Here is a 24960-nt window from a genome sequence, read left to right on the forward strand (position 1 = left end):
GAGAAAGCACAACCCCAAGTTTTAAAGAAAAGTTTTTTCTGTGCAATATATCCCACTGACTATTCAGTACAGTGTCGGTCAAACGACTCATACACAGCACAGATGTTGGAGCAAATGTCTCTGAATAACCCAGGAAAAACAACACAAAAAGTGCAGTGAACCATCTCAATTTTTACATACAATCTTTGGTGTAGTAGGCTATTGACTCTCTGCCCCCTGCTGGTCAAAGACAGCAGAACTACAACTCACACAAGATGTTTTTCTTTCTCACATGCTTACTGAAAAATTGGGATGAATATAAAGAATTGAGGAAAAAAATGTTTTTTTTTTTGGTAATTTTAAAGTAATTTTCCTTGACAATAATTCCACTGGCAAATTCTTGTTTTGTTTTTTGTTTTCTATTCCATAATGTTTATTGAGTAGAAATCAAAACAGTTTTTATAAAAACTATATTCTTTAACATTTTAACAATATTTTTAATGTAATGTTTCCATTTTGTTCCAGTAGCTAAACTAAACGCATTAAAATACAACTTTAATTCTTGAATTTTGTGACTAAAGGTACAATTCCAGACTTTTCCTTGAATACTTAATTTTTTGTTAGAACTCTAAAAAATTAAGACCAAAGCCAGGATTCTTTCTAACCTTATTTACCCCTTCAAATTCTAGAATTTCAGTACTCTTGAATTATAAGACTAAACTCAAGATTTTGCCCCCTTTTTTCTATTTAAGGAATTATGACCTTTTTTTCCTCTGATTTCTTGAATTTTGAGCGTAAGTTGGTATTCAGAAGTTTTTTTCAGACTTATAAACTTCCTTGTCAGACTTCTGGCTCTTAAAAAAAAGGGAAAAAAATGGCTTCCCAAGTTCGGTTTTGTTAGCTTTTAGCGTGGATCACCTTTGTTCACATAAGACCTGTTTTCCAACTTCACCCCAATTTCTTTTCTTTTTTTTCAAAAGAAAAATGAAACAAAAGTCATTATTGAATTCTTAGATGGTCTTTAGTTTATTGAGTAAACACATAAGAATCAGTTATTTTTACATATATGTTATATATATATATATATATATTTAGCTTTTCAACATTCATAATAATCGAACGTCACATCTAAGAGCATCTGTAAAACAGTTAGTGCAATTTACAGTTAAAACTTTACAGTTAAACTTAAAAAACAGCTTCTGTCTGCAAAAATATACATATCATCTATTTAATAAAACTTCAGGTAAAAACTAAACAAAGTTACAGCAAAGAAAGAGAAAGTTCTAGATGATATCAGGAGGCACATTAGCTCAGAACGTCACTGCACCGGCAGGACAAACACACAAACATCAGAGCACTGAGCGTGTGAACGTATTTCTACGAGGCACTACAAAGACCGCCACCTGCGGGCCAAACACCAAATGGCCAATCACTACCTGGCCGACTGTCAGGTGGGTGGGGCTTAACAACAACAGGTGAGTCAGACACTATGAGGCACAATCGACGCAGAGAAGCAGAAAAACACGTCAAAGCACATTTTTAACATTCGGCAAACATAGAATTAAAAAAATAAAAGACTGTGGCATCATAAAGGCGAGAATATTTTTTTTTTATACTTTTAAACACTGGAGTTTTAGAGGGATTCATTTTAACGCTCCTGATGTTATAAAAATAATCATCTTAAGATATTTAATCCATTTAAAATGATGCGTGAGACATTTTTCAAACTGTTTCATTTTAAGAAATATAAAGCCACATTAAAAGCAGTTTTACAACTCCATTCATGTGTTTTAAAGCTCCTGTGGGCTTTTTTTCCCACTGGATATAGAAGACTTGAAAATTTTAAATACCTACAATTGCCACAAGGGGCAGGTTGAGATCAGCTGATTTCTGTCAGGGTAGGGTCTCTTTTTTTTCACAGCGGTAAATGTGACGTATCACTTTGTCCACAGGGGGTGCCAAAATCAACCCTCGCAGAAAGTTCCTTATAGAGCTAAAAATAAACATCTAATGAACCATTACAGTATTCTGATTATACAATGTGTTTTTTTTTTATAATGATTTTAGATTTTAATGTCTCTTCTCACAGTCCTTGAACACAGTGTGGCCTCTGTGGTTGGCTTGAAAGAAACAGCAAAGTTACCAGAACAAAAACAATTTTCTGCACATTTTTCTTCAGACTTTTGCTTTTATAAAGCAGATATTTTTATGTTTTGGTTTAAAAAAGCAGCAGCAAAAGTTAATGGTTTAAAAAAAGAAAACCACAGGCATGATATAAGAAATGTACAGCATCAGTGCTGAGGTTTCTTAAACCTGCAGTACTTCTTATCTCCAGCAGAGGGCGTCTCCCATCAGTTGTAAAAATCAGTCTGGTTATACGAGAAAATGTCCTGGAGAGAAAGACCCGGCTACCATTTTAAAATTCTAGAATTTTGAAAGTATTTTAGAATTCCAGCATTTTCTTATAATTCTAGAACTTTGAGATTAATGCCAAGATTCTGACCTTTTCCCTGGAATCTGTCTTAATCTCAGTATTCTAGAATTTTCAGAAAAAGGCCAATATTTGAACTTTTTTATCCCCAGAATTCTGACCCTCTTCCTCAGAGTTCTCAGTTTTTAAGACTCAAATCAGCGTTTTTTGTTTTGTTTTGTTTTGGTTTTTTTCCAAAGCTTGGACCATTTTTCCTCTAAACTTTTTCTCCTTAGAATTTTTAGAATTTTCATGACTCTGACCTTTTTCTAGAGTTCAGAGTTTACAGTAAGTAATCTCATCTTAGATTTTTTATTTTGTGAGTTCAGACGTAATTTTGACTTTAGAGTCTTAAAAAATGTATGAATGTTTTTTCATTGGCCCTATCCTCCTCCAATCTCTTTTGAGGTTTTTAAACATAAATCCATTAACCAATGGGTGTCATCACAAAAGCTTCACTCATTTCTTATACACGGTCCGTGGTAAACCAGCAGTTATTGATCTGTAACAGCAACAGCAGGCAGTCTGACTCGTTTGAGGAAGCGAAAAGGCGACAAACTGCTGTTATAAATGAAAAACACTCAGAACTACAGTACTTCATGCATGTTTCAGAACATTGTGACAGTTTCTCCAACTTCGGACAACTCACAGCTACGTCCACCATGAGCACAGAGTCATAAACTCTGCTGATTACTCCACAGTGAATAAAATTAACAGTTAATGCCATCGATGTATCAGCACTCAGTCTTAGATCTCAGATCAGGAACAAAACTAAGACATTTGTGATCTAGCACCAAAAACTTTAAAATAAATCACTTAATGCAGAATAAAATACATCAAAACCAAAGTACAGTCATCCAATACTGTTGTGGCTACATTAAGAGCTGGGGCCTTCAGCATCTGGATTCCCTGTTGAGTCCAGTTTTTGTACTTTCTGCACCTCTGGGAATGTGGACGAAGCTCACTAACTCCTTCACCGCCTTTCAGAGATTTCAGATTAAAAACTGGCAGCTGAAGCTTAATTCAAAAAGTTTGTTTAAAGGGCTCAAGAGCAAACTGAAACAATAAATTAAAGGTGACAACAGGTGAGTTTGAACTCTATCTGGTCTATTTTTTTCAGTCGTAAAATATTTATATACACCAGAGTTGATTGATTAAAATAATCATCAGACACAGTGGCAGCAAAGTGAGCTAATGCAGGGCTTTCAAATCATCGATTTTATGCCGGTTAATGAAAACAATGGAAGTCCTGAAAACCAGTTTTATGCAAATGTAGCATAAATGTTAATGTTAGATGTTTAAAATGTTTTATAATTACAGAATGTACACAATTGAAGAGCTTGGTCTTGACCAAAAGTTTTGAGGCAGTCATTTTGCTTACAAACCTTATTTATAACTGCTTTAGGTATTAAAGGGTACAATTGTTTCACACAAATAGGTGGTATACAATCAAAAAAGTAATAATGCTAATGCTAGTATTCAATTAAATCGCATAAAGATTAAATAAAAGAAATGGCTAAAAAGTTTGCCTCATGAAATGTGTTCCAGCAAGCAAGCTAGCTACCCTGTTCTATTATGAACACACTCAAGTACAATCAAGATGGTTTTTGTTTCTGGCAGCACATTTGCCATTTTTTTTTACTCTTCAAAATTTCAAACGTGAAATTAATTAGCAAATGATGCTCTGGTATGTCTTTAGAAAGCTAGCTATCTTGATAAGAAACTAGCAAACTAGCTTTCTGGTAATCTTGCAAATTAGCTTGCAAAGCTGGATAATTCCTTTAGCTTGGGTCAGCTAGTAATGTCACTAAATTTCTTGCTAGCATTAGGAGTGAAACACAACTGAAGTGCTACATTTTGTCACACACTTTAATATTTTGAAATTCTTTATTTTTAATCTTTGAATTGAGTGTTTTTTTATTATCATTATTTGTATATATTTGGCAATTTAGCATGTAAGGTGTTTGTTTGTAAGCTAGTCAACTAGCTTGGAAAGATTGTGAAGTCGTTTAATTTTAGTAGTAATGCAGTTAGCTTTCTAGCTAGCGCCTGATGCTACTTGTTATAGAAACAACAGTTTTTTCCGGATATTTTCCAACACTCAACCTTTTTTTTTCCATATTGCTAATGAAATCTGAATTCCAAACGTTAATTTGGTGACGTAGCTTCACAAAATTGTTACAAAGACCAGAAATTTTGGATTTCCTAGAGCAGCTTGTCATCACAAAAATTCACTCTCATGGAGAAGTTTAGCTGCTTCAGTTATTTTTCGTAATTCTACAGTTATGGGACCCTTAAGGTAGCTCAGTTAGCCATATGCTAATCAGCTTTAACATAAAACTTTCATCAAGACCAATGTTAGCTCATTTTTTTAATTAGATTTTTGTACTTTGTGAGATTTTATATACAAATTGTTTTCCTTTTTTTCATTAATATGCAAATAGTCGAAGTGAGAAACTTCAAAAGCAGGTATATTTATCGTAGCTGCCAAATTTTGTGTCTGTGGACTCTTTAAAGAAATTGCTCAAAAGCTTTTGAGATCTTTAACTGCCCAACCATATCTTTTTTGGGCAAGTTTGCAAATTTGTAGCAAAACAAACTTCTTCTGCACATCTTTTTATTTACAGCAGTGGTGCTTCAGGCAGTTTATCTCTGACTAATCTGACTCTTATTTTCTAATCTGTGTCTCAGCTCCTGTGTAAATCCAGCTCCTGTTCCAGCGGGCACTGTGGTTTCAGAAAATCAGGGGCTCTCTTGTTGGATCTTGTGCGCTCATTAGCTTTGGAAGCTTCACCACAGCGTAAATCTCAAACATCAACATTACCAAACAGTTTCACATCACTGAAGAAGAAAAAAATCCAGTTCAGCCTCCCAGGAGTTTTGGATTAGATAAATGTTGTGAGGTTAAAGCTTTTTAAAGAAAAAGTCAGTCTCTTCATAATGCTTCAGTATTTGTTTCTTCATATTTTGTGTTAACTATGACCAACTGTGAGGTCAGATCGCTCTATAGCTGCACTAACATCAGACTAACATAAGAACTGACACTGAGCCTACCACTACTTACTGCAAATGCACGGTCACTTCAGCACAGAAATGGAACAACTCCTGTTAAATACTTCTTCTTTGTTAAACTCTGAAGCTTATTCAGACTGAGACAACGTCAAAACTCTTCTTATTGAGCAGAAATCTTGTTGTAATTATATTTGTAACCTTTTTAGTCTTTGTTTACGTTAAAAGTCTTAGTAATTACTGTTATTTTGAATGTGTAAGTGATGCTTTCTATCAGCAGGAAGGAAATGATGCAAGCCAAACTCGAGGTTCTTCACAACCTCCTCCCGTCGTGTTTAGGCAAACATCAAACCTTCATCATTCTTCACGTAGGTCTGAGGCCTGTTAGCACCACTACACAGCTTTGCTGCCTGCACCAAAATAATCTCCCAGGTTCTTCAGGTAAAAGGCAGGACGTTGGTTTAAAGGTGAGCCGCTCAGTGACCTCCGTCTCTGGAGGAAGGACTCTCTGAACGCCCATCCTTCACGCCAGCTGAAGACTTCTTCTGCTTCTGCTTCGACTTTCTCAACATCCGAACCTAAGGTCACAACAGATTAACACACATATGAACACAAAGTATACAACAAACAGCTAAACTGCAGGTATGCAAACAAAGCCAGTCAAACTGAAGAAACAAAAAGAAACAAAAAACATAGATTGAGCTGAAGAAAAACCACAGGTGAAGCAGAGAGAACAGGTAAATATTCAAATGTCCCAGCTGCCCTTCAGGGTCAAAGAGAGCGTACCTTTGGTCCAGCAGCAGAGATGATAATGTGTCCCGGCGGTTGGATCCACGGTTCCCCATCCACTTGCACAGGTATGGGCTTGCTCACAGTCAACCTGATGTAGTTCCCTTGAGCAATACGAATCCCTGAACGCAAGCCACTCTGCACCTGGCCCTGAAAACACACACAGACACACACACACACACACTTTTAAAACTCTGAAGAAAGCTCACAGGTGGACCTGGAGTGTGTGTGATTTTAATCTCACCATGTGAACGACTCCGGTGACTCCAACCACTTCCAGCAGGCCATCATCTATCCTGGGTTTACCGTGTCGACCGTCGACCTCTGACCCCCAGAGATCAGCACCTGAACCCCAGCTGCACCCAAACACATGGTGGAAGATGAGTTTCGGGTCATAGTGGGTTTGTGTGTGAACTGCGTGTGTTTGTGTGTTACCTGGGAATGTTTAAGAAGATGAGTCCCTCTATGTTGGGCAGCTGGACGGTCTGAGCATCGACCTGCAGCTGCAGCTCTTTGTGCAGACTCCTGGTGTGGCTGATCTTCTGCAGGCCCACCTTCACGTACACACCTTTGTTATGGAACCTGTGGAGAGCAGAGGACGAGGTTGTTATTCGCGGAAACATATTTTCAGCCCTGAAGATGTGAAGTAAACTGAAACGTTACCTGCTGGTGAATTTATCAGGGTCGTCCTCTCTGGCCTGGTGGAAGTCGAGGCTGAGCTCGGCGTCAATGCCAAGGCCGAAGTAGTTATTCATCTGCACGATCTGAGAGAGAAGAAAAAACAATGAGCCCAGGAACCAGTAAACTACAGTGCGAAGTACCTTAGTACCTTAGAACAAACCCTTGTACCCATAGACTGTATGATCTCTGGACTTAGTATCTGTGATATCTAAAGACACGTCTGCTGATTTCTCTAGTTAGGAACATTTAAACAGACACCTTAAAAAAATGTAAAGACCAAACAAGCTTTTCGAAAATTCTGATTGATGTTCGGTGTGGTGACAGACCTTTGGAGGCTCCAAGAATCCGTTTTCCTTCCCGTCCTCAGAGATGTCCTGAGCATCCAGCAGGATGGTCCATCGGTCCATCAGGACCTCATCAGCCTCGTCAACAGAGACCAGGATGTGGTGTGGGTCCTCCCCACTGTAACCAGTCCCCCATCGAAGGACACGAGCCAAGTCATTACCTGGAGAGACGGAAAGACTTAAGTAGACCCTGAACGTCAGAACATCAAAATGAAACTTTGACTTAGTGCTCTGACCTGTTCCTAGAGGAACGATGCCGATGGGAGGCTCTCGACACACCAGTTTGTGCCTCACAGCTTCCAGGACTCCCAGCACCCAGCCTACCGTCCCATCACCCCCACAGACCAGCACCCGAAACCTGGGAACCTCCCTGAACGTGTGCAGGCTGAACCAGAGGAGATATTAAAACGTCAAAACCTTTACATTGGACTCTCAGACTTTGATCTGTGGTATGTTAGTGGCTCTCACCCAGCTAGTGGTCCTCCGTTTGAGATGTCGAAGACCTGGTGAGGGTTCAGAAGTTTCCGGAAACCATAGAGGAGCTCTCTGCCCTTCAGCCCGCCACTCTTTGGATTGACGAACACCAGCAGAGGGCAGACGTCCTCACACAGTTTGTTGTGCTGAGAAACAGAAGGTGAACAGTGAGTTACTGTTGGATTCTGGACTCTTAATTTAGAACTCTCGTACAGGATATTTCTGGAACTCTTAACAACCCTGATCTAATCACTCCCAGCATGAGGCTTTGACATGAGCAAACCATTACCAGGATCTCTGGGATGACAAGTGATGTAAGCGTCTTGTTGTTGATCGTTGTGTCTTTTGCCAACATGTAGAGCCTCTCTGCTTCGGAGAAACACGAGATCTGCAACGCCACCGCACCTGAACACACACAGACCAGGTCTTTATAATCACATTCACGTCTATAAAAAGATCAGCAGACATCAGGCTGATCAGATTTACCAACAGAGGAGCTGAACTCCAAATCTAATCTACACATGTAAATCTGATGGATATTTTCAACACAATCTACCACAAGATTTGGATTTCCCTTTCTAGTATCGATGACAGATTGTCTTCTCCTTCTTCAGTTTATTTTTTTAAGATAGAGTAACAGAAGTGTGTTATCAGACTGCTGTCCAAGATGACTCTCACTGTGTGTCTGTAACATTCTATTTCAGCTCCTGTCTCTTGAAGAAACACCCAGGGCACTTCAGAACTCAGCATTCTAGAACCTTCCCTTACAGTCGCCATGCAACACAGTTCCGTTTCTCCTTGTGACCTCACACCCATCAGTCAACTGCAGTCACTGTCAATCAAAACTATTCCCTCCAGTCTTTTTCCATAAAGTAAAAAAGATGTTTGTAATACTATTTGTGAGTTATTAAATGTTTATATTTATTTGATACTGTATTCTCTATATTGTCTTGAGACATGTCGAGTAATTTTAACTTTTTGGGTTTTGTTTTGTCATACCTCAACCCCTGTTTGAGGAATATGGATCACCTATAATTATAATGGTAATCTCAGTATGTTCATAACAAACAACTGGATTCTCTGTACCCATGCCTGTCCCCTGTGTCAACATCAACTATTCAGGTAACGCAAAGTGAATAAATTTGACCTCTTTAGGAAAATTTCCAACTCGTGATGTCACAGTTTGTACCAGTCTCCTGCTGATCTCACTGAAATCTCATGCCACGTTTTGGAACAGGTTACTCACAGCAATCTAAAGCTTCATCCTGGGATTATTCAAACACATGTTTACCTCACAGCCTGAAACTTATCCCGCCTCTTGCAACAACATCCAATATTTTTACTAAATATTTGTTTTAAAAATAAAAATAACCACGATCTCTTCTTAAATGAAATAAAATCCTTAAATTCTGAAGCCAGGAGATTTGTTTCAACAAGCGTCTCACCTTGGCTGGCATAGATGTGGCTGAAGTTAACCAGGTGACCTGCAGAGACAGACAAAGAGAGAGAATGACACTGCGTAAATGAGGGATGAGAAATGTAAACATTGCTCAGGTGAGGATGAAAAGGAGCTCAGACTCACTCTTTATGGTCAGGTGTTCTTCGATCAGCTGGACGTACTCTTCTTTGGACAGCAGGGGGGGCAGTCCTCCAATCAGCAGGCCAATCTGGATGACTCGGTTCGAGTTCTCCACAACATAAAAGCGAGTCTGATTCATCTGACGCAAAGACATCTGAGGACACACACATCAGGTTTATTTCATCTCCAAAAACAGATAGAGATAGATAATAGAGAGTAAGATCAGCTGTTTAGTATTTTTAGCAGGATTTTGTCTTTGTACCTTCCTGATCTCCTGCAGCTTCTCCAGAACATTCTCCTGAGGACTTAGAGTCTGTCTCTGCACTGGAGGACACACACACAGGACAGTTATTGTCTTAAGTACAAAGATCCTGTTTGAAGTTATGTGAGCTTGAAGGTCGCTGACTCTGTCTGAAAAGCTGATTTTTCAAAACAGAGTCCTCACCTTGTTTGCTGCTCATGAAGACCTCCATTAGGCTGAAGTTAGACGAGTCTTCTCCCTGAAACAGAAAACACCAGCAAACAGTCTTTATAAGAGATTGTCCTTTTAGATACATCAGTTTTATCTCAACAAAAACTTTTGCTCAAATTTGGAGTTTTATCTCAACGTTGAAAAGTTCCAGAACTCGATGATGAAAGTTAGAAATCTACAGAATCAGAATTCTGATCTTGATTTCAGAAATCTCGAATCGATGGATGGAATTCTAAGATCAAAACCAAAATTATGACCTTAATTTTAGAATTTTAAAAAATATATATTTAGAATTCATAGAAAAAAAAATCTAAATTCTGACTTCAATCTTAGAACTCTCAGAAGAAAGTTCAACTCTACCAGTAAAGTCAGAATTATTTTTTCTAGGAGTTCTGAGATTCTTTTCGGCTTCTTTCCGGAATTCTGACACAAAAGTCAGAATTCTGACTATTCTTTCAGAGTTCCAACATCAACATTGGGATAAAAGCTAGAGTTTTGGCTTTTATTTTGAAAGTCTTTCAAAATCTTTGAACTCTTTTTGTTTCAAGGCCTTTTTCTCTTCCTGTAGATCCAAAGTTTCATAATAAAAATCTTGAAGATCACAAACAGCTTGGTGCTGAGATACTGCAAAATTGTGACCAACACTTATAACCAATAAGCTACGACCCTAGCGTTAGCATAAGGTGCCCTTTGAGCACTTTGATTTCCTTTCCCAACCATTACTGGTGGCCTTTTAATTTAGTTTTTTCCCCAACAAGACAAAATATTTTCAAGAGGTTACCCTCCGTCAGAACATATCCAGCTTTAGGCTGCAGAAGGTTAGCTTAGCACTGGATAAAGATCAACAGAAAAACATGACACCATCCAAAGTTTTTAACCTTTAAAAAAATCAAGAAGTGTTTCTGCAGTAGGTTAAAGTAGAAGACGTTTTCTAGCGTTGATATTTAAAGTAAAAGTGAAATTCACCTGTCTATCAAGCTGGCTGAGGACCTCATTGAGGACTGAAGCTGCTGTGCTGCTCTTAGAGACAGACACTGAGACAAAAGCTGGACCTGACCTAAAACACAGCAGATAGAGGCGTAAATGAAAAGTTAAAATGAGAACATGTTTGACTCTCACCTGTAAGTAAAGAGCAGAGTTTGTCTCACCTGTGCCAGCCGGCGTGCACCTGGATGACCTCAGAGTCTCGTGGTTTGGTCCTCAGCAGCCAGGAGTCTCCTCCATCCTTCAGGGAGCTCCTGTTATCTGGACCGCCGTTACGGTTTAGGATGTCATCGCTGTGAAGACGCTGCGTCCCGCCGATCTCTTGCAGCTCAAAGTCCTGAGGCTCATCAGGGAGGTAGAAAGCTCTCAGCGCCGCCTCCTGCAGGAAAAATCAGGTAGAGTCATAATCAGTCAATTGTGCAGACACATTTTTGTACCAGTGTATTTCTGTCATTCATCTCAGGAGGGAAATTATTAGAAAGAGCTGGAGCTCTCACCACCACTTCCTCGTTCCTCGTAGCTCTCAGGATGGAGACCAATCGGAAGTTCCCACGTTTCGCTGCATCATCGCCCTCAAACACCTTCAGGAGCTGCTTACCTAAGGATAAAAAAATGGGATACAATCTGGAATATTTTCTTTACTTTAAAACCTTTTAATTCAAGACTTCAAATTTTCTGGTTTACATATCTGTAGCTTTGAAAATAATAAATAAAGCAGAGTCTTTAGGAACAGAATTGCATGAGTGGACTGACCGGACTCTGGAGCAGCTGACTGACCGTCTTTAGACACAGCAGCAGACGGATCAATATCATCTGAGTTATCTGATAAAAACACAGGAAAGTGACATTCATTCAGAGAGATCTGAGTTAAAAAATGCTTAATATTTAAATCTAATGTTCCTGTGTTTAACTCCATCAGACGCTCTAGAAACCAGCACCCATTGTTTTCATCATGATGCTGAGAAAAAGCTTCTTTTCAGTGAAACAATCAGGAAGAAGGACGAGTGTTTGTGGTTGACTATCAGCAGGATGTGGTGTGTGTGTGTGTGTGTGTGTACCCAGATCGTGGCTGCAGCTCTCTGTGATTCTGTAGCAGTGCATCTTGCTGAAGTTTCTGGAGTCGAGGCGGACGCAGGCCGGATGCAGCAGCATGCAGCGCAGACGTCCCAGAGCACACTCTGGTGGCACGCTGAGGTAGCACGCTGCATGAATCTGCAGAAACAACATTACACACAAAGGATCAGTTTTCGATTACTAGACAAATAATCACAGTGTTTGGTCCTTTCCTTCCAGTCACACAACCTGCAGTACCTCACTCCTGTTCATCCTGTAGCAGATTGTTCATATGTGTTGATAAAGAGTTTTGAATATTCAAAGTGTGATAAGATATTCAGCAGGTCGTTAAACTGACAGGAACCGACACAGATGAGGAAACAGAAGCAGCTCCCAAGTTCATTTCTGATCCTTAGATGATTCCTTTAAGGACTCTTAATCCCATCTTCTAAAACTCTGTTAAAAACACTTTTTACCCGTGTTCTTTTGCAAAAACAAAGTTAAAGGTGTATGATACGTCATCAAAGCTCCAATTGGACCAAAACACTCTGCAGCTCTGTGCAGTTTGGTCTCTACTCCCTAACAAAGCGCAAACCTGTTTTTGTCTTATTTCTAATTAAAAAATTAGAATTGTAGTAGTAATAGTAGTAGACTTAGTAGTGCTTGTGAATGTAAAATCCTAACCTTAAACGAGCTGTTTGGATTTTGGGGATTTGCCGATGACAGGGATTCCCTTTTTTGACCAATCAGGAGCAAGTCTGACCTGATTGGTCTACCGGAGCAGATACCCCAGAACCCCCTCCCCGCCAACTCTCCTCCCTGCTGCTTGAGAGATTAGATGAAGAGCCATCACTGCTCTGTTTTTGGCTGTAAACAGCCACATAGTTCCATGCACAAGCTTCCCATCTTAGAAGAAGACAAGACTAAGTGTCTAGAGTTCATTTATCAAGGAAATGCTCCAGCTACACTCAGTAAAACTGTGCATGTGTGTCCTAGTCACTTCACAGACGACTGCTTTTCCAACTTTGGACAGTCCAACAGAGGGCTAGCCAATAGACTGGTCCTGAATCCAGGCGCATTACCAACCATCCGCCAACAAACCTGGGACCCTGGAAATGTGAGTATTTTAAATGCTGTGTGCTGTGGAGCAGATGGAAGAGCTTTTCCTCAGTGTCCCCCTGTCTCTGTGTTAGCTTCAGGATGCTAACTTTAGCTGCAGTTAGCCTGTTGTTTTAGCCAGTAATGTTACGGTAAACGAGCTTCGCTGTTTTCTAAACATTGTGCACACGGAGCTCATGGAGCCGCTCTCAGTGACGCGGAAGAGCGGGGCGGTATCAGCGGTGGCTCATTTACATATGAAGACCACGCCCGCTAAATCAGAGCGTTCTGAACAGAGGGGCTATGAGAGCCTGGAAACAATGCTGCTGTGCTTGATTTATTGGCTTTTTGGACCAAAATATGTTACTACCATTTCATGAAGACATCAATGATCCATATTAAACTGCAGAAAAGGAGCATAATATGGGAGCTTTAACACTACGTTTTTTTAGTGTGTTTATGTATAGTAGTATACTGTGGCCTGTTAGCATAAATTAGCCTCTTCAGATTATAAAAAAAGCATGCTAGTATGCGCTAGAATTGAGTCATGGACAGAAATCTGTTGCAAGATCTGTAGCACCACTCCAACAAACTTTTAACACACAATAAATATGTGTTTAACTCTGTGTTAGCATGTTAGTGCTAGTGTTTAAAGTTTAGTTTTTAAAGATTAATTTGCATAGAAAGGGGCACATTTTGCCCCAAATTAGTGTAGAGTGAGTCGTTTAAATACTGTGCAGTTTTGAGTCTACCATTCTACGCATGCTTTGTGAATTTAGTGGCGTCTTTTTGTGTTATATGCACAGGTTTAACAGAAAAAAAGTGATGCTAACACCAGGTTGGACCGAACACTAAGGTAAAACCAGGACTTCTTTGCACCTTTAGTTTAATGAGCGAAGCCAAAACCTGGCATATGAGACATCTGATGATGGTTCCAGGAGTGTGCTGAATGTTGAGGATGTTCATTAGTTTTTAAGTTGTGGGTGAAAGTATGTGTCCGTAAACTGGCTTCTTGACAGTGAAACTGGGACCTTTGTAATGATTGTTGGCTGTGAAGGAGTTACCAGAACTTTCTCAGGTTTGTGTGATGTGGTTTCTCACCGTAATGCCGCACCATTCACATCTCATCCCCGCCATGACATCAGACGAGCCGCACGACCGCCGACACACCTCACACCTGGCTGCTGACGGCAGGTTCCCCTCCCTCCAGTGGTGGTGGAACGTATCCTGCAGCAAGAAAAAGTAGATCCATAAGCTCTCCAATATGCTTCACTGGATATGTTTTTCAACTGGTATTGAGCTGTTGTCTCTCTGACATTCCCTGCTTCACGTTTTAGCTCACACTCAGCGTCAGTGACTCATCGATTCGCTGTGATCGATCGCCCTGAACAGACGTCTTCATTTACTGCTCAGTGTGTCTCACAGAACGACTTTGATTAAAGAGCGTCAGAGTGATCGATAGCAGTCACTCACAATGGTCATTAATCTGACACCACACACACACACACACACACATTATACTCTGACCATATACTGAAGACAGTGATTCTTCCGCAGCAGATAAAGGTAAAGCATCAAAAATATCCAGGATTTATTTTAGATTAGAGTGTTCACGGTATTTCCTCTAGATCAGGGGTCTGCAACTTTCACTTTCAGAAGAGCCGTTTTGCCTCAGCTTACCTGGACAAAAGTCATTCCAGAGCCACAAAATCTACTTCATTTTCAAAATAAAGACAAAAAAAGTGTACAAAACTCTAAACATGGTAAAATATTTAGCAAATAATTATCCAAACCAGATGTTTTTTGTGTTCAGAAAATTGTACATTTGATGTCTTGTTTTTCTATTCCAATTAAATTTGCAAAAAAAATTTAAAAATTGAAAAAAATGTAATATCACATATTTCGTAACTTTCCAAATTCATGACACTTCTATAGGTTACAAAATTTTTCAAAAATTTAGAAATTTCAAAAACTGTTCAAAAATTTGCAATTTTTTGAAAGAAAGAAACTTTAAAAATGTGTTAAAAAAAGTGCATTTTTAAAAAAATTATTAAGACAAAAAAATTCAAAAATTGCATTAATGGCAAAAAAAATTGCAAAATTTTCCAAAAAATATTAACTTTACATATTTTGCAATAATATGCAGAAATTCAAAAAATTCTAATTTAAAAACATTTTAAAAATTTGCAAAATCTTCAAAATAAAAAATGGATTCTTTCAATTTGGCAAAATATCAAAAAATTGAAATTCAAAATATTTGCAAAAGTCTCCAAAGAAAGTGACAGCTTTATTGCAAGAGATGTTGCATATTGAGTTCAACAAAATGTTACACATGATTTTATTTAGTGTCAATGTCTTTAATCATCATTTTTTCTGTTAAAAAATGTATATTTTTTATTTCAATAAATTTTTTACAAAGCCACAAGGAGCCACTATAAAGAAGTCAAAGAGCTACTTGAGGCTTCAGAGCCACAGGTTGAAGACCCTTACTTTTGTTGCATCATCACTCACCTGCTGCAGAGTGGTGTCCAGGTGACTGCAGCGACAGTCTGCGCAGCTGAAAGCGGCACAGTCAGCGTGGACGTGCAGCTCACACACTGAAAACACACACACACACACACATACACAAATCAACTGTGTGTAATCCCATTCACAGCAGCTTGTGAGGAATGTTCTGAGGTCAAAGGTCGGCCAACCCTCACGGCTTTACGCTGAATGGTCTGAGCAGCAAAAACAGCAGCGTCTCACTGAGCATGCTCATTTTACCCACTCATCCTCCTGTCTCTGTTTGAGTTTTAGAGCACTTTCTAACTGTTTTCACTTCTGCTTCTGCTGATTTCTAATCTTTACTCAGCAGGTTTTAACTCTGTCTCAGTTCCCTCAGCTTGTTTCACCCACAGTTCAGATAAAATCAGAGCATGTTGAAACATGTAGGTAAACAAAGAGAAGCTATCAAAGCTTTTTGAAGACTTCAGAAACACAAAAATCTACACTGTGAATAAACTATAAAATCTCCTCATGAATCAAGACATGACAAATAATTACCAGACATGTTTAGACTGTGAGACTTTGCGTAATATACCTTTAAGACACGTTTAACAATTTAGTTTCTGGTTTGACTGGTTTATGACTGGTTTAACTGGTGATGTTCAAACTGGTCTAACCTTCACAGCGCAGCGCTGAGCTTCCCTCCGTCTGTTTCCTGCAGACGCAGCAGAAACGTTTTTTATGACCCGCTGGGCCGAAGCAGTGAGCCACGGGGACCTGTAGGGGGCAGCAACAACACAACGTCAAATACACATCTCTTTGTCCTTAAATCTGAATGAAATGTAATGTAACATAATTCCAGATGTTCGATACTCACCCGAACCAGAGATGGAGTCATGCTGGAGCAGGCTGAACGCAGCGTCTTCAGACATTTCTCGTGACACATAAAGTTACACACTGAGGAAGAAGAGGACAGAGAGGCGGTCAGGAGCAATTCCCAACAGAACCACAATGATGCTCTCCTGCAGGGGAGGACAATTTTTATAAATGTTTGAACACCTCAAAGAGAATACAAACAACATCCAAGAGCCAACTCCAGTAGAGTTCTCTTTGGAAAGCAATGATAGTAAAACAGCATCTTGCAACATTTGTAAAGTGTGTGTTCCTCAAGGAGGCACCAACAGGGGTCACTTTAATACAACAAATATGATTCATCATTTATAAGAAGTCACCCAACGGAGTACTGGATTTTTCCGAGAAAGCTATCAGTATCGGCAAAACATATTAATAAAAAAAAACGCAAAATCTGTATTAGGACATCCCTCATTACGACCTCAACGTGAAAAAAGATGACGATTTGAAAAGATGATGATTTAATACCCGTACCACGTCTGATTATCAAAGACCAGATACCGGTACTTTTACAGTTTACCGTTTCATTTAGCAGATGCTTTTGTCCAAAGCAACACAAGAAAGAATTCAGACAGAAGGCAAACCTTAGTTAGTGCGACAACAGTGCTACAAGTTATTCAGCTGCATGTACTGCTTGTTTTTTTTTTTGTTTTTGTTTTTTTTGGGGGGGGGATAATCAACAAACCAACAAACCACAATGAATTGCTGCAACAGTAAACTTCAACCTTCAACAACATTCAGTAGTAGTGCATAAAATTAATAAGAGCTGAGTCTTAGACCTACTGACTGATTCTTCAGACATCTCTTAAAAGTAGAAAGGACTGTGTAGATCGTATAGAGTTAGGTAATTCATTCCACCATTTGGGAACAACAGAGGAGAAGAGTCTGGCTAGTGATTTGGAGCTGCGCTGGGCTGGGAGCACCAGGCGTCTTTCACAAGCAGAGCGTAGTGGGCAAGAAGGAGTGTAGACCTGGATGAGGGACCCCAGGTAGACAGGAGCTGTTTTTGTCAATGTTTTGTAAGCCAGAAGAAGAGCTTTGAATTTGATTCAAGCTTCATCCATGTGGGGACATCAGCCAGACACGCTGATATCCGAGCTGAGAAGGTTGTGTCGTCAGGAGGAAAAGACAGGAAGAGCTGAGTGTCGTCAGCATAGCAGTGGTAGGAGAAGCTATGAGAGCGGATCACTGCACCAAGTGAGGCAGTGTATAAAGAAAAGAGTAGGGGACTAAGCACTGAACCCTGGGGTACCCCTCTTGATAAGCCAAGTGATTTAGACACTTCTCCTCGCCATGACACTTTGAAGGGTCAGTCTGTGAGGTAGGACTTGAACCAAGACAGCACAGATCCTGAGATGCCAAGCTCATAGAGTGTGGAGAGGAAGATTTGATGGTTTACTGTGACAAAAGCAGTCAAGCAGTGGTAGGACAGAGGACTGACCAGCAGCTCGAGCCAGTCGCAGTGATTCTGTGACTTTTGACGGCTCATTTCTAAATTCAGAGAGATGATCTGGTACAACGCGATACAACAGAATGTTTTGATGGTTTGATACAAAAAACTACGTCATGAAACAAGTCATAATGAATCCTATCAAAGCGGTACAACAGAATAACACCCTAGAACTTGTTACTACACAATACCAAACAATAGTATGTTAAACAACAAGGGATGGGAATTGAAAAGATTTTGTCAATACTGATGCCCTTATCGATTCTGCTTGTCGATCTGATTCTTTATAGATCCTCTTATCAATTCCTGTTGTGAATTTTCTTGGCACAAAAAGTAGCTTTACAGGTTTTCTGTGTCAGCAACATTTAATTGAGTTTATACTGTCAGTGAATAAAATGTAATTGGTCCCTGAGTCTGGATATTTCTGGGCATAATTATACAGAAAAAGGTAAAAATTGCACACAATGTGACGTTGATGTGCTGTGTTGTAATATATTAATAATTCAAGTAGGCCATCTAGTGTCTCAAAGTAGTTATAGCAATTGTTTAAGTTGTTTGGAACCTTTCCGTAGGTATGAAGTCAGCCATTAGTCTTTCAATTGCCTGTTAGCTTTTGACAATTGATATTCTCAGTATTTTTTACAAAGACTTGATGTGATATGTTTCCGTGATGAAAGCTAAAATTCTATTCTGAAGCTGAAGTTATACTAATTTATGCTGACGGCTAGCATATCAATGCAGTTTCCCGTCCGTATACGTTAGCAATAAGCTTGTGCTATTTTGTTACTTTGGTAAATAAGGTGAATTATACCATTTCGAATGTACTGAATATGAATCTCCTGAAAGAGAGTAATGTACATTTCTTAATGAAGTCAGTTTTTCAGTAAAACTTCAAGCTGAAAATCCTGAATCAGAGTTTTCTTGGGAAACGTTATCTAACTGCTAAGCTAAGATAGCTGCAGCAGACTAGGCGACGTAAGGTCCGGTGGCTCCAGCACAATGTAGAGAGTTGATAAAGGAATCGTTAAGCACAAAGGCTAACGATATCAATGGACTGAAACATTTCTTATCGATTTTTAACAGGAACCAGTTTTCGATTCCCAACCCTTTAAACACAACTTGATATAACAAAAAATAGAACAATCCATTACGATATGAAACAATGTGATATAGCAAAAGTACAATGCTGAACAATACAACACACTACGATACAACTTAATACTACTTGATATAAAATAATACAACACACTACACTAAACTATATAACTTGATGAAAACAATACAAAATGATACAATTCAACACAAAAATATTCAACTTTTCTCACTAAAATACAAAACACAACAAGATCAGGTATAATAAAGTCTGTTGCCATGGGAACAAGACGGTATGACGCAACACTTCAGCGAAACTGTCTTAGACTCCAGTGCTGCGTGCGCCAAACTTCCTTGGGCAACCAGAGTAATACAAACCAAGAAAACCACAAACAGCACATGTAACACAAGAAAAAAGCCAAAATATGGGAAATGTGAAGAAAAAGAATAAGAAAAACACGATTTTTTGGCATAAATGCACAGAAATAGAGGCTCTCAACCAGCTAAAAACTTCTCACTGGAGCTTTTTTATGCAACGTGTCTTACAAGTGGTCAAAAAATAAGTGTAAAAGTAATGTATTAACTCATTCAGATACAGCTACACTTCATGAAATATAGAGAAAATACTTTTAATCTCCTCTCAGTGGTGTTCTTTAAAGACAGAGACTTTATTCATAAACAGACTGAAAAGGGAAGTGTTCAGATCAGACTCTGAGGTCAGGGTTTCTACCACAAAAATATTCAACAAAACAAAAAAGAGCTATGATTTAATGAAGTACAAAAAGGTAATTCTTTTAAGCTTTCAACTGTGTTTCTTTAAAAGGGAAACTGAGCTGAATTATTGTGTCATCTTTCTTTATTAGCCAAACTAAACCCACTGTCAGTGTGTAACTGTCCTGACATTTAGTTTGTGGTATTTTTCAGCTTATTCTCTCACACGTGGTTAACCTCACGTGTTCGCTCAGGCCAGTTTCACACACTGATCTCATCTGACTTTAGTTTCTTTCAGCCATCGGCTAAAAGCCAGGTTTACTGACTAAAGCTCCAACACAATGATTAATTCAGCGTAAAATAATTAAAATTAAAATCCAGCTGAAGCTCAGCCGCCTGCTGAGATTTTTGCACAGACTGATGGTTGTTTTTTTTAGAACGACTGTTTTTAGGCTGTTCACACTAAGAGAAGTTCAAACTGTTATTTTTAACCGTGACCGCGCTCAGGGCGGTGTGAACGTGGTGTTACAAGACTTCACAGTTTGAGCCGTCGACTGAAACAAAAAAGCAACAGTTCATATTGGAACGTTAAAAATGGAGGAAACAGAATAAAACAGATCAAAGCAGAACAGAACGCTCCTGCTCATCCCATCTGCCTGTTGACTCTGTGGTAAAAAGTTAACAGCAGAGAGGAGGACATGAAGGAGGGAAAGAAAGAAAAGAAACAAAGATACAACAGTAAAAGGAAAGGAAAGGCGGCAACAAGGAAAGGAAAGAAAAGAAAATGAAAATAAAGAATAGGAAGAGAGAAAATGAAATAAAATGAGAATAATAAAAGACAAGTAAAGGGAGGTAAGGAAAACAAGAAACATAAAGAACAGCAAGGACAAGAGGTAAGGAAGGAGATAAGAATGAGTAAGTAAGGTGAAAGGAAAGGAAAGGAAAGGAAAAGGGAGTTGAGAAGGAAGGAAGGGTGGGAAAGGGAGTAAGGAGGTATGGAGGTAAAGAAAGAAACTTGGAAGACAAGAGGGAAGGAAGAGAAGAAAAAGGAAATGTAAGGAAAGGTAATGGGATGAAGGAAGTAAGGGTAGGTATAGAAAAAGGAAGTAAGAGTTTATAAGGAGGTTAGGAGGCAAGGAAAGCAAGGGAATGAAGGGAAAAGGGCAGAAATGAAAGGTAAGGAAAGTAATCTAAGAAAGGTAAGGGAGGACATTTTGGAAAAATGAGAGGGTGAAGAAGGAAAAGAAAAGGGATAGGGAAGGATAAGAGGTAAGGAGATAGGGAGGTAAAGATGTAAGAAAGCAAATGTAGTTAGGGAAGGTAAGGAAGGAAAGTAAATAAAGTAGAAAAGGTAAGGAGATAAGGAAGGAAAGGAAAGGGAGTGAGTGAGGAAAGGTCAGACAGTATGGAAGGAAAAGGAAAGGGAGTAAAGCAAGGGAAGGAGGCATGGAATGAAAAGAAAAAAGTAAATTTAAGGAAGTAAAGAAAGTTTACGAAATAAGAAAAAATGAGAAAAGGAAAATTAACTAAGTAATGAAAGAAGGGGAGAAAAGGAAGTAAAGAAAGAATTAGAGGGGATAAAGGAATGGATATATAAGTAAGGAAAGGAGAGGAACTAAAGCAAGGAAAGAACAAGGAAGAAAGAAACAGAAAGACAGATGTGAAAATCAAGGTAAGCAGTAAGGACAAAAAAGGAAAGGAGAGAAAGAAGCAAAGGAAGGAAAGAGGATTCTGATATTTGTTGACGTGTTTATGTCATTAGTTGGTTTCTGTGTGTTTCATGATGTTCAGTTGTTCTGATCTTTAAAGCCCTGACGTAGTGAGCTCCAGAGGCCTGATGTGAATTAGTGAGTCACATGATCCCTAAACTCTAACCTAGGATCATTAACACACCCACTCAGAGGGACGTTAACGATCCTCCACGTTCTGCTGATCTGGGTCCGTCATCATGAAGGGAAGACAGATAAAGCCGCTGGGTGACAGTACAGCTTCGTGTTAATCCGACAGATTAAAGAACAAACGTTTGTGTTGTTACGTAATCAGCTGATCTCTGACAGCACGCAGCATTGTTTCCCATGTTGTTGTTGTTTTCATGCAGCTTTTAATGCAGCTGTGAGTGCTGATGAAGAGGGCGAGGATGATGATGGTCACCTCTCTCTGCCCGCTCTCACTCACACACACTAACACACCGCCTGTTACCATGACAACTGGAGGAGAGTAAATCACGACTTGACTGCTGCGATTGCGCAACAGTCACTTTACACCTCGAGGAACACAACACACACACACACACACACGCACAATTACAATGAAAGGAATGGGCAGCCAGTGTGTGTGTTACTGGGCAGATAGTGTGAGTGTGTGTGTGTGTTTTGGCTTGTATCTTCAGTTTGCCAGTTGAATTCATGATGAAGTCAAAGAAAGGAAAATCACACATGGAAAAAAAAGGAAAGAGGAAAGAAATAAAAGGATGTATAAAAGGGAGGAAGAAAATGAGAGATGAGGAAGTTAAGGAAGAGGGGAAACATGAAGAAAAGAAAAAAAAACAAGACAAAAGGGAAAGGAAAAAAGTGAAGAAAAAGAAAAGAAGAAAGGAAAATGGGAAATGTGAGGAAAAAGGAGGCACAAGTCAAGAGAGAATGAAAAGAAAAATGAAAAGCAGTTAAAAGGAATAGTAAAGGAAAGGAGAATGCAATAAGGAGAAAAGGAAAAAGAAAAGAAGTGAAAGCAAGGAAATGAAGAAAAGGAAGGAAACAAAGAAAAGGAAAGGAGAGAAAAGGTAGAAAGGGATGGAGTAGAGAGAAAAGTGAGGAGGGAAGGAAGGACAGACACAAATAGAAACAAAACAGGGAAGAGAGAAAGATGAGGGATGAAAGAAGGGAAGGAATCATAGGAGGATAAGGAAAGGAGAGAAGGGAAGGAAGGAAGAAGGAGAGGAGAAAAAAGGAAAGAAAGAAACGATAAGGAAAAGATAGAAGGGATGGATGTTAAGGATAGGAGAGAAGTGAGGAAAAAATTATACAAAAAGGAAGCTAAGAAGTACAGAAAGACAAGGACAGGATGGGGAACGTGAGCTAGGAAGGAAAGGAAGGAAAGAAAGCAGTGAGTACATAAAGGAAAGAAGCAGAAATACAAAAAGAAAGAGGACAGGAGGCAAGGAGACACAGGAATGTTAAGGTAAAACAGTGAAGACAATAAAGGGAAGAATGGGGACTGTAAGGAAAGGAGATATAGACATGACGAGATGCAGAAATGTAAATCAAAACACAACAAGTGAAAGAAAGGAGAAAGGGAAAAAGTAAATCAGAGGACGAAAAAAGAGTGAAAAGGAGGAAAGGATACAGAAGGAAAGGAAACAACAGAAAGGAAGGACAGGATGCTCTCCTGGTTGCTAATGTTTTGCTGCAGTTGATGCATCTTTCAGTGAACACTCAACTCTGCATCTTTCATCATGCAACTTTTATACACCCAGATCCAGATCCAGATCTCTCAGTCTGGTCTTAACACCTTCATCTACATCACTCAATCAGAGAAATAATAGTTTTGTTCTGCCACCTGACACCCAAACACCTTGTTCAGGGTCACCTGCAGACTGAGGATGCTTCATGATGGCCACCAAGTTCAAAATATCACCTTAAATAAACCAAAGGCTGCTTTAAATAACACACACTCCCCTGGATGACGACCTTAAGGTGTGTTTTACCTTCACACAGGAAACCGATGAGACCCCAGATGAAGTCGCTGCAGCTGTGGCAGAAAGTGGGTTTGGTCAGGGTGACTTTCCTGAGGCAGTGACCCGGAGCAGAGCTCTGGTACTTGGGTCGAGGACTCGGGGAGTGCTGCGCCTTCTTCTTCCCAGTTATGGGGCTCTCTGTCCGGCTGTCTGCAGCGTCAGGGTCCGCCGGTCTGGCCCTGCCTGAGTCCGCCATGTCCACCTGCACAATCCTTCACACGGGAGACGCTTCAGGGTATGACTGGGTTAACTTCTGCTGCAGAAAAGCCCGGATCTCTAGAAAATATTCCACCCCCCGTGGAGAGACATTTCACCGGGCCGGACACAGCTCCTCAGCCCGGGGAAAGAGCTCCGTGCTCGGTGTGTGTGCTGGAGCTTCCCCTGCTGCAGAAGCTAATTACCCAGGTCCAAAAATACAGACTAGGCTACCAGGTCACGACTTTGTTCTTCAAACGAGATTAGTTTTCTAATGTGACGTCGCTAACCACCAGAGGGGAGTCATCCCTCCGGGTAGACCCAGCGGTGCCACCCAGCAGTGCAGCCCGGCGGAGGGAGCGCTGAGGCCGGCGTGTCTACCACAGCTTCCCGCCACACAAGCAAGCGAAATATCCAGCTCGTTAAATATTAATAGAGTATCCAGCTTCCTTGAACACACACTAGGTGGTCCAGGGTGGCAGCGAGGCTTTGTTTTCCTCCTAACGTCGTCTTCTCACGGTGGAGAGATCGCCCACCACGCCGAGATCAGAGTCCCTCCGCCCGGAGACAGCGGTGCCACCCAGCGGCGCTGCACCGACGACAGGGCGCCAGGCTCGGCGTGATTCCCGGAGCCCCCTGCTTGAAAAGCTGGATGAATAAATAATGAAGTATCGATCCAGCAGAGCTGTGTGCTGAGTTTAATTGAGTCTGTATCTGTGAAATGGATGAATGATGGTCTTTTCAGTCACAAACAGCCGGTGTGTCAGTCAGCCGTGCAGCCTGAAATCAGCAGGTCCACACCCGGGAGAAATGCGCCGGAACCCGGGTGTTAAATCGACCCGAACCGCGCTCCAGGTCTGAATGTAAACGTTATTCAACAAGTGTGACTTCATCCGGAGGGGTCTGCTTCATCTCGAGGTTTCTTCTTCCTCCTCTGAGGCTGATTCTCCTTCCGCGTCAGTCTCCAACACTGATTTACTCCTCCTCCCTCCCTCCCTTTCATCTCCTCTCCTTCTCTCCTTTCCTTCCTCCCTTCCTGCCTAACCCTGAATAAACCAGCCTAGCCATTAAATGAATGACTGGCTTCTTACCCACGTTTGCCTGACACCTTTCCTTCCTCACTTTGTTCCTCTTTTTACGTCTCCTTTCCTTCCTCTTTTTGTTTACTCGCCTCCTTCCTCATTGTTGTTATTTTTGGTTTTATCTCATATTTTCATCCTGGGAGCTGACGCCAAACACCTTAGTCAAAGACTTTCTCACAACATGCTTGATGTTAATGTGCATTGACAACAAAAGGCTCCTTGCTTCAAAGGTGAGGTTTTTGTGCTGCTGCAATTCAGCAAAATCTTATCTTTGTGGTATCAGCTGCAGCTTCAAAGTCAGACCACTCTGATACTCCAGTAAGACAGATTTTGATGGTTTGCAGATCCATTAAAACCATGTGAAGA

The 24960-nt window shown here is 40.1% G+C and overlaps 1 protein-coding gene across 1 annotated transcript; it reads right to left on the reverse strand.

The window, feature by feature from the left end:
* Positions 1 to 1018: 1018 nt before the first annotated feature.
* dgkq (diacylglycerol kinase theta) lies at positions 1019 to 24495 on the reverse strand. Its single transcript, XM_074673899.1, has 23 exons — positions 23288 to 24495; positions 16297 to 16376; positions 16097 to 16196; positions 15444 to 15529; positions 14034 to 14159; positions 11840 to 11993; positions 11535 to 11603; positions 11279 to 11379; positions 10946 to 11160; positions 10764 to 10854; positions 9771 to 9825; positions 9588 to 9649; positions 9329 to 9479; positions 9192 to 9230; positions 8036 to 8151; positions 7741 to 7892; positions 7509 to 7657; positions 7255 to 7433; positions 6911 to 7011; positions 6683 to 6829; positions 6492 to 6603; positions 6245 to 6397; positions 1019 to 6036 (listed from the first exon to the last, which is right to left on the reverse strand). Exons 1-23 carry the CDS (start codon positions 23511 to 23513, stop codon positions 5935 to 5937), a joined length of 2766 nt encoding a protein of 921 aa, XP_074530000.1. The 5' UTR covers positions 23514 to 24495; the 3' UTR covers positions 1019 to 5934.
* Between the last annotated feature and the right edge of the window lie 465 nt (positions 24496 to 24960).

This window comes from Halichoeres trimaculatus, unplaced genomic scaffold (assembly GCF_033239565.1).
Source record: "Halichoeres trimaculatus isolate MK-OKI-2021-1 unplaced genomic scaffold, fHalTri1.1 fHalTri1_scaffold_7, whole genome shotgun sequence".
Classification (NCBI taxonomy): Eukaryota; Metazoa; Chordata; class Actinopteri; order Labriformes; family Labridae; genus Halichoeres; species Halichoeres trimaculatus.

Coding starts and splice junctions, on each gene's coding strand:
- dgkq (XM_074673899.1), bottom strand. CDS start 23,513: ATGGCGGACTCAGGCAGGGCCAGACCGGCGGACCCTGACGCTGCAGAC. Junction 7,658..7,740: donor AACGGAGGACCACTAGCTGG/GTGAGAGCCACT, acceptor CCTCTGGTTCAG/CCTGCACACGTTCAGGGAGG. Junction 6,398..6,491: donor TCACCGGAGTCGTTCACATG/GTGAGATTAAAA, acceptor GTGTGTTTTCAG/GGCCAGGTGCAGAGTGGCTT.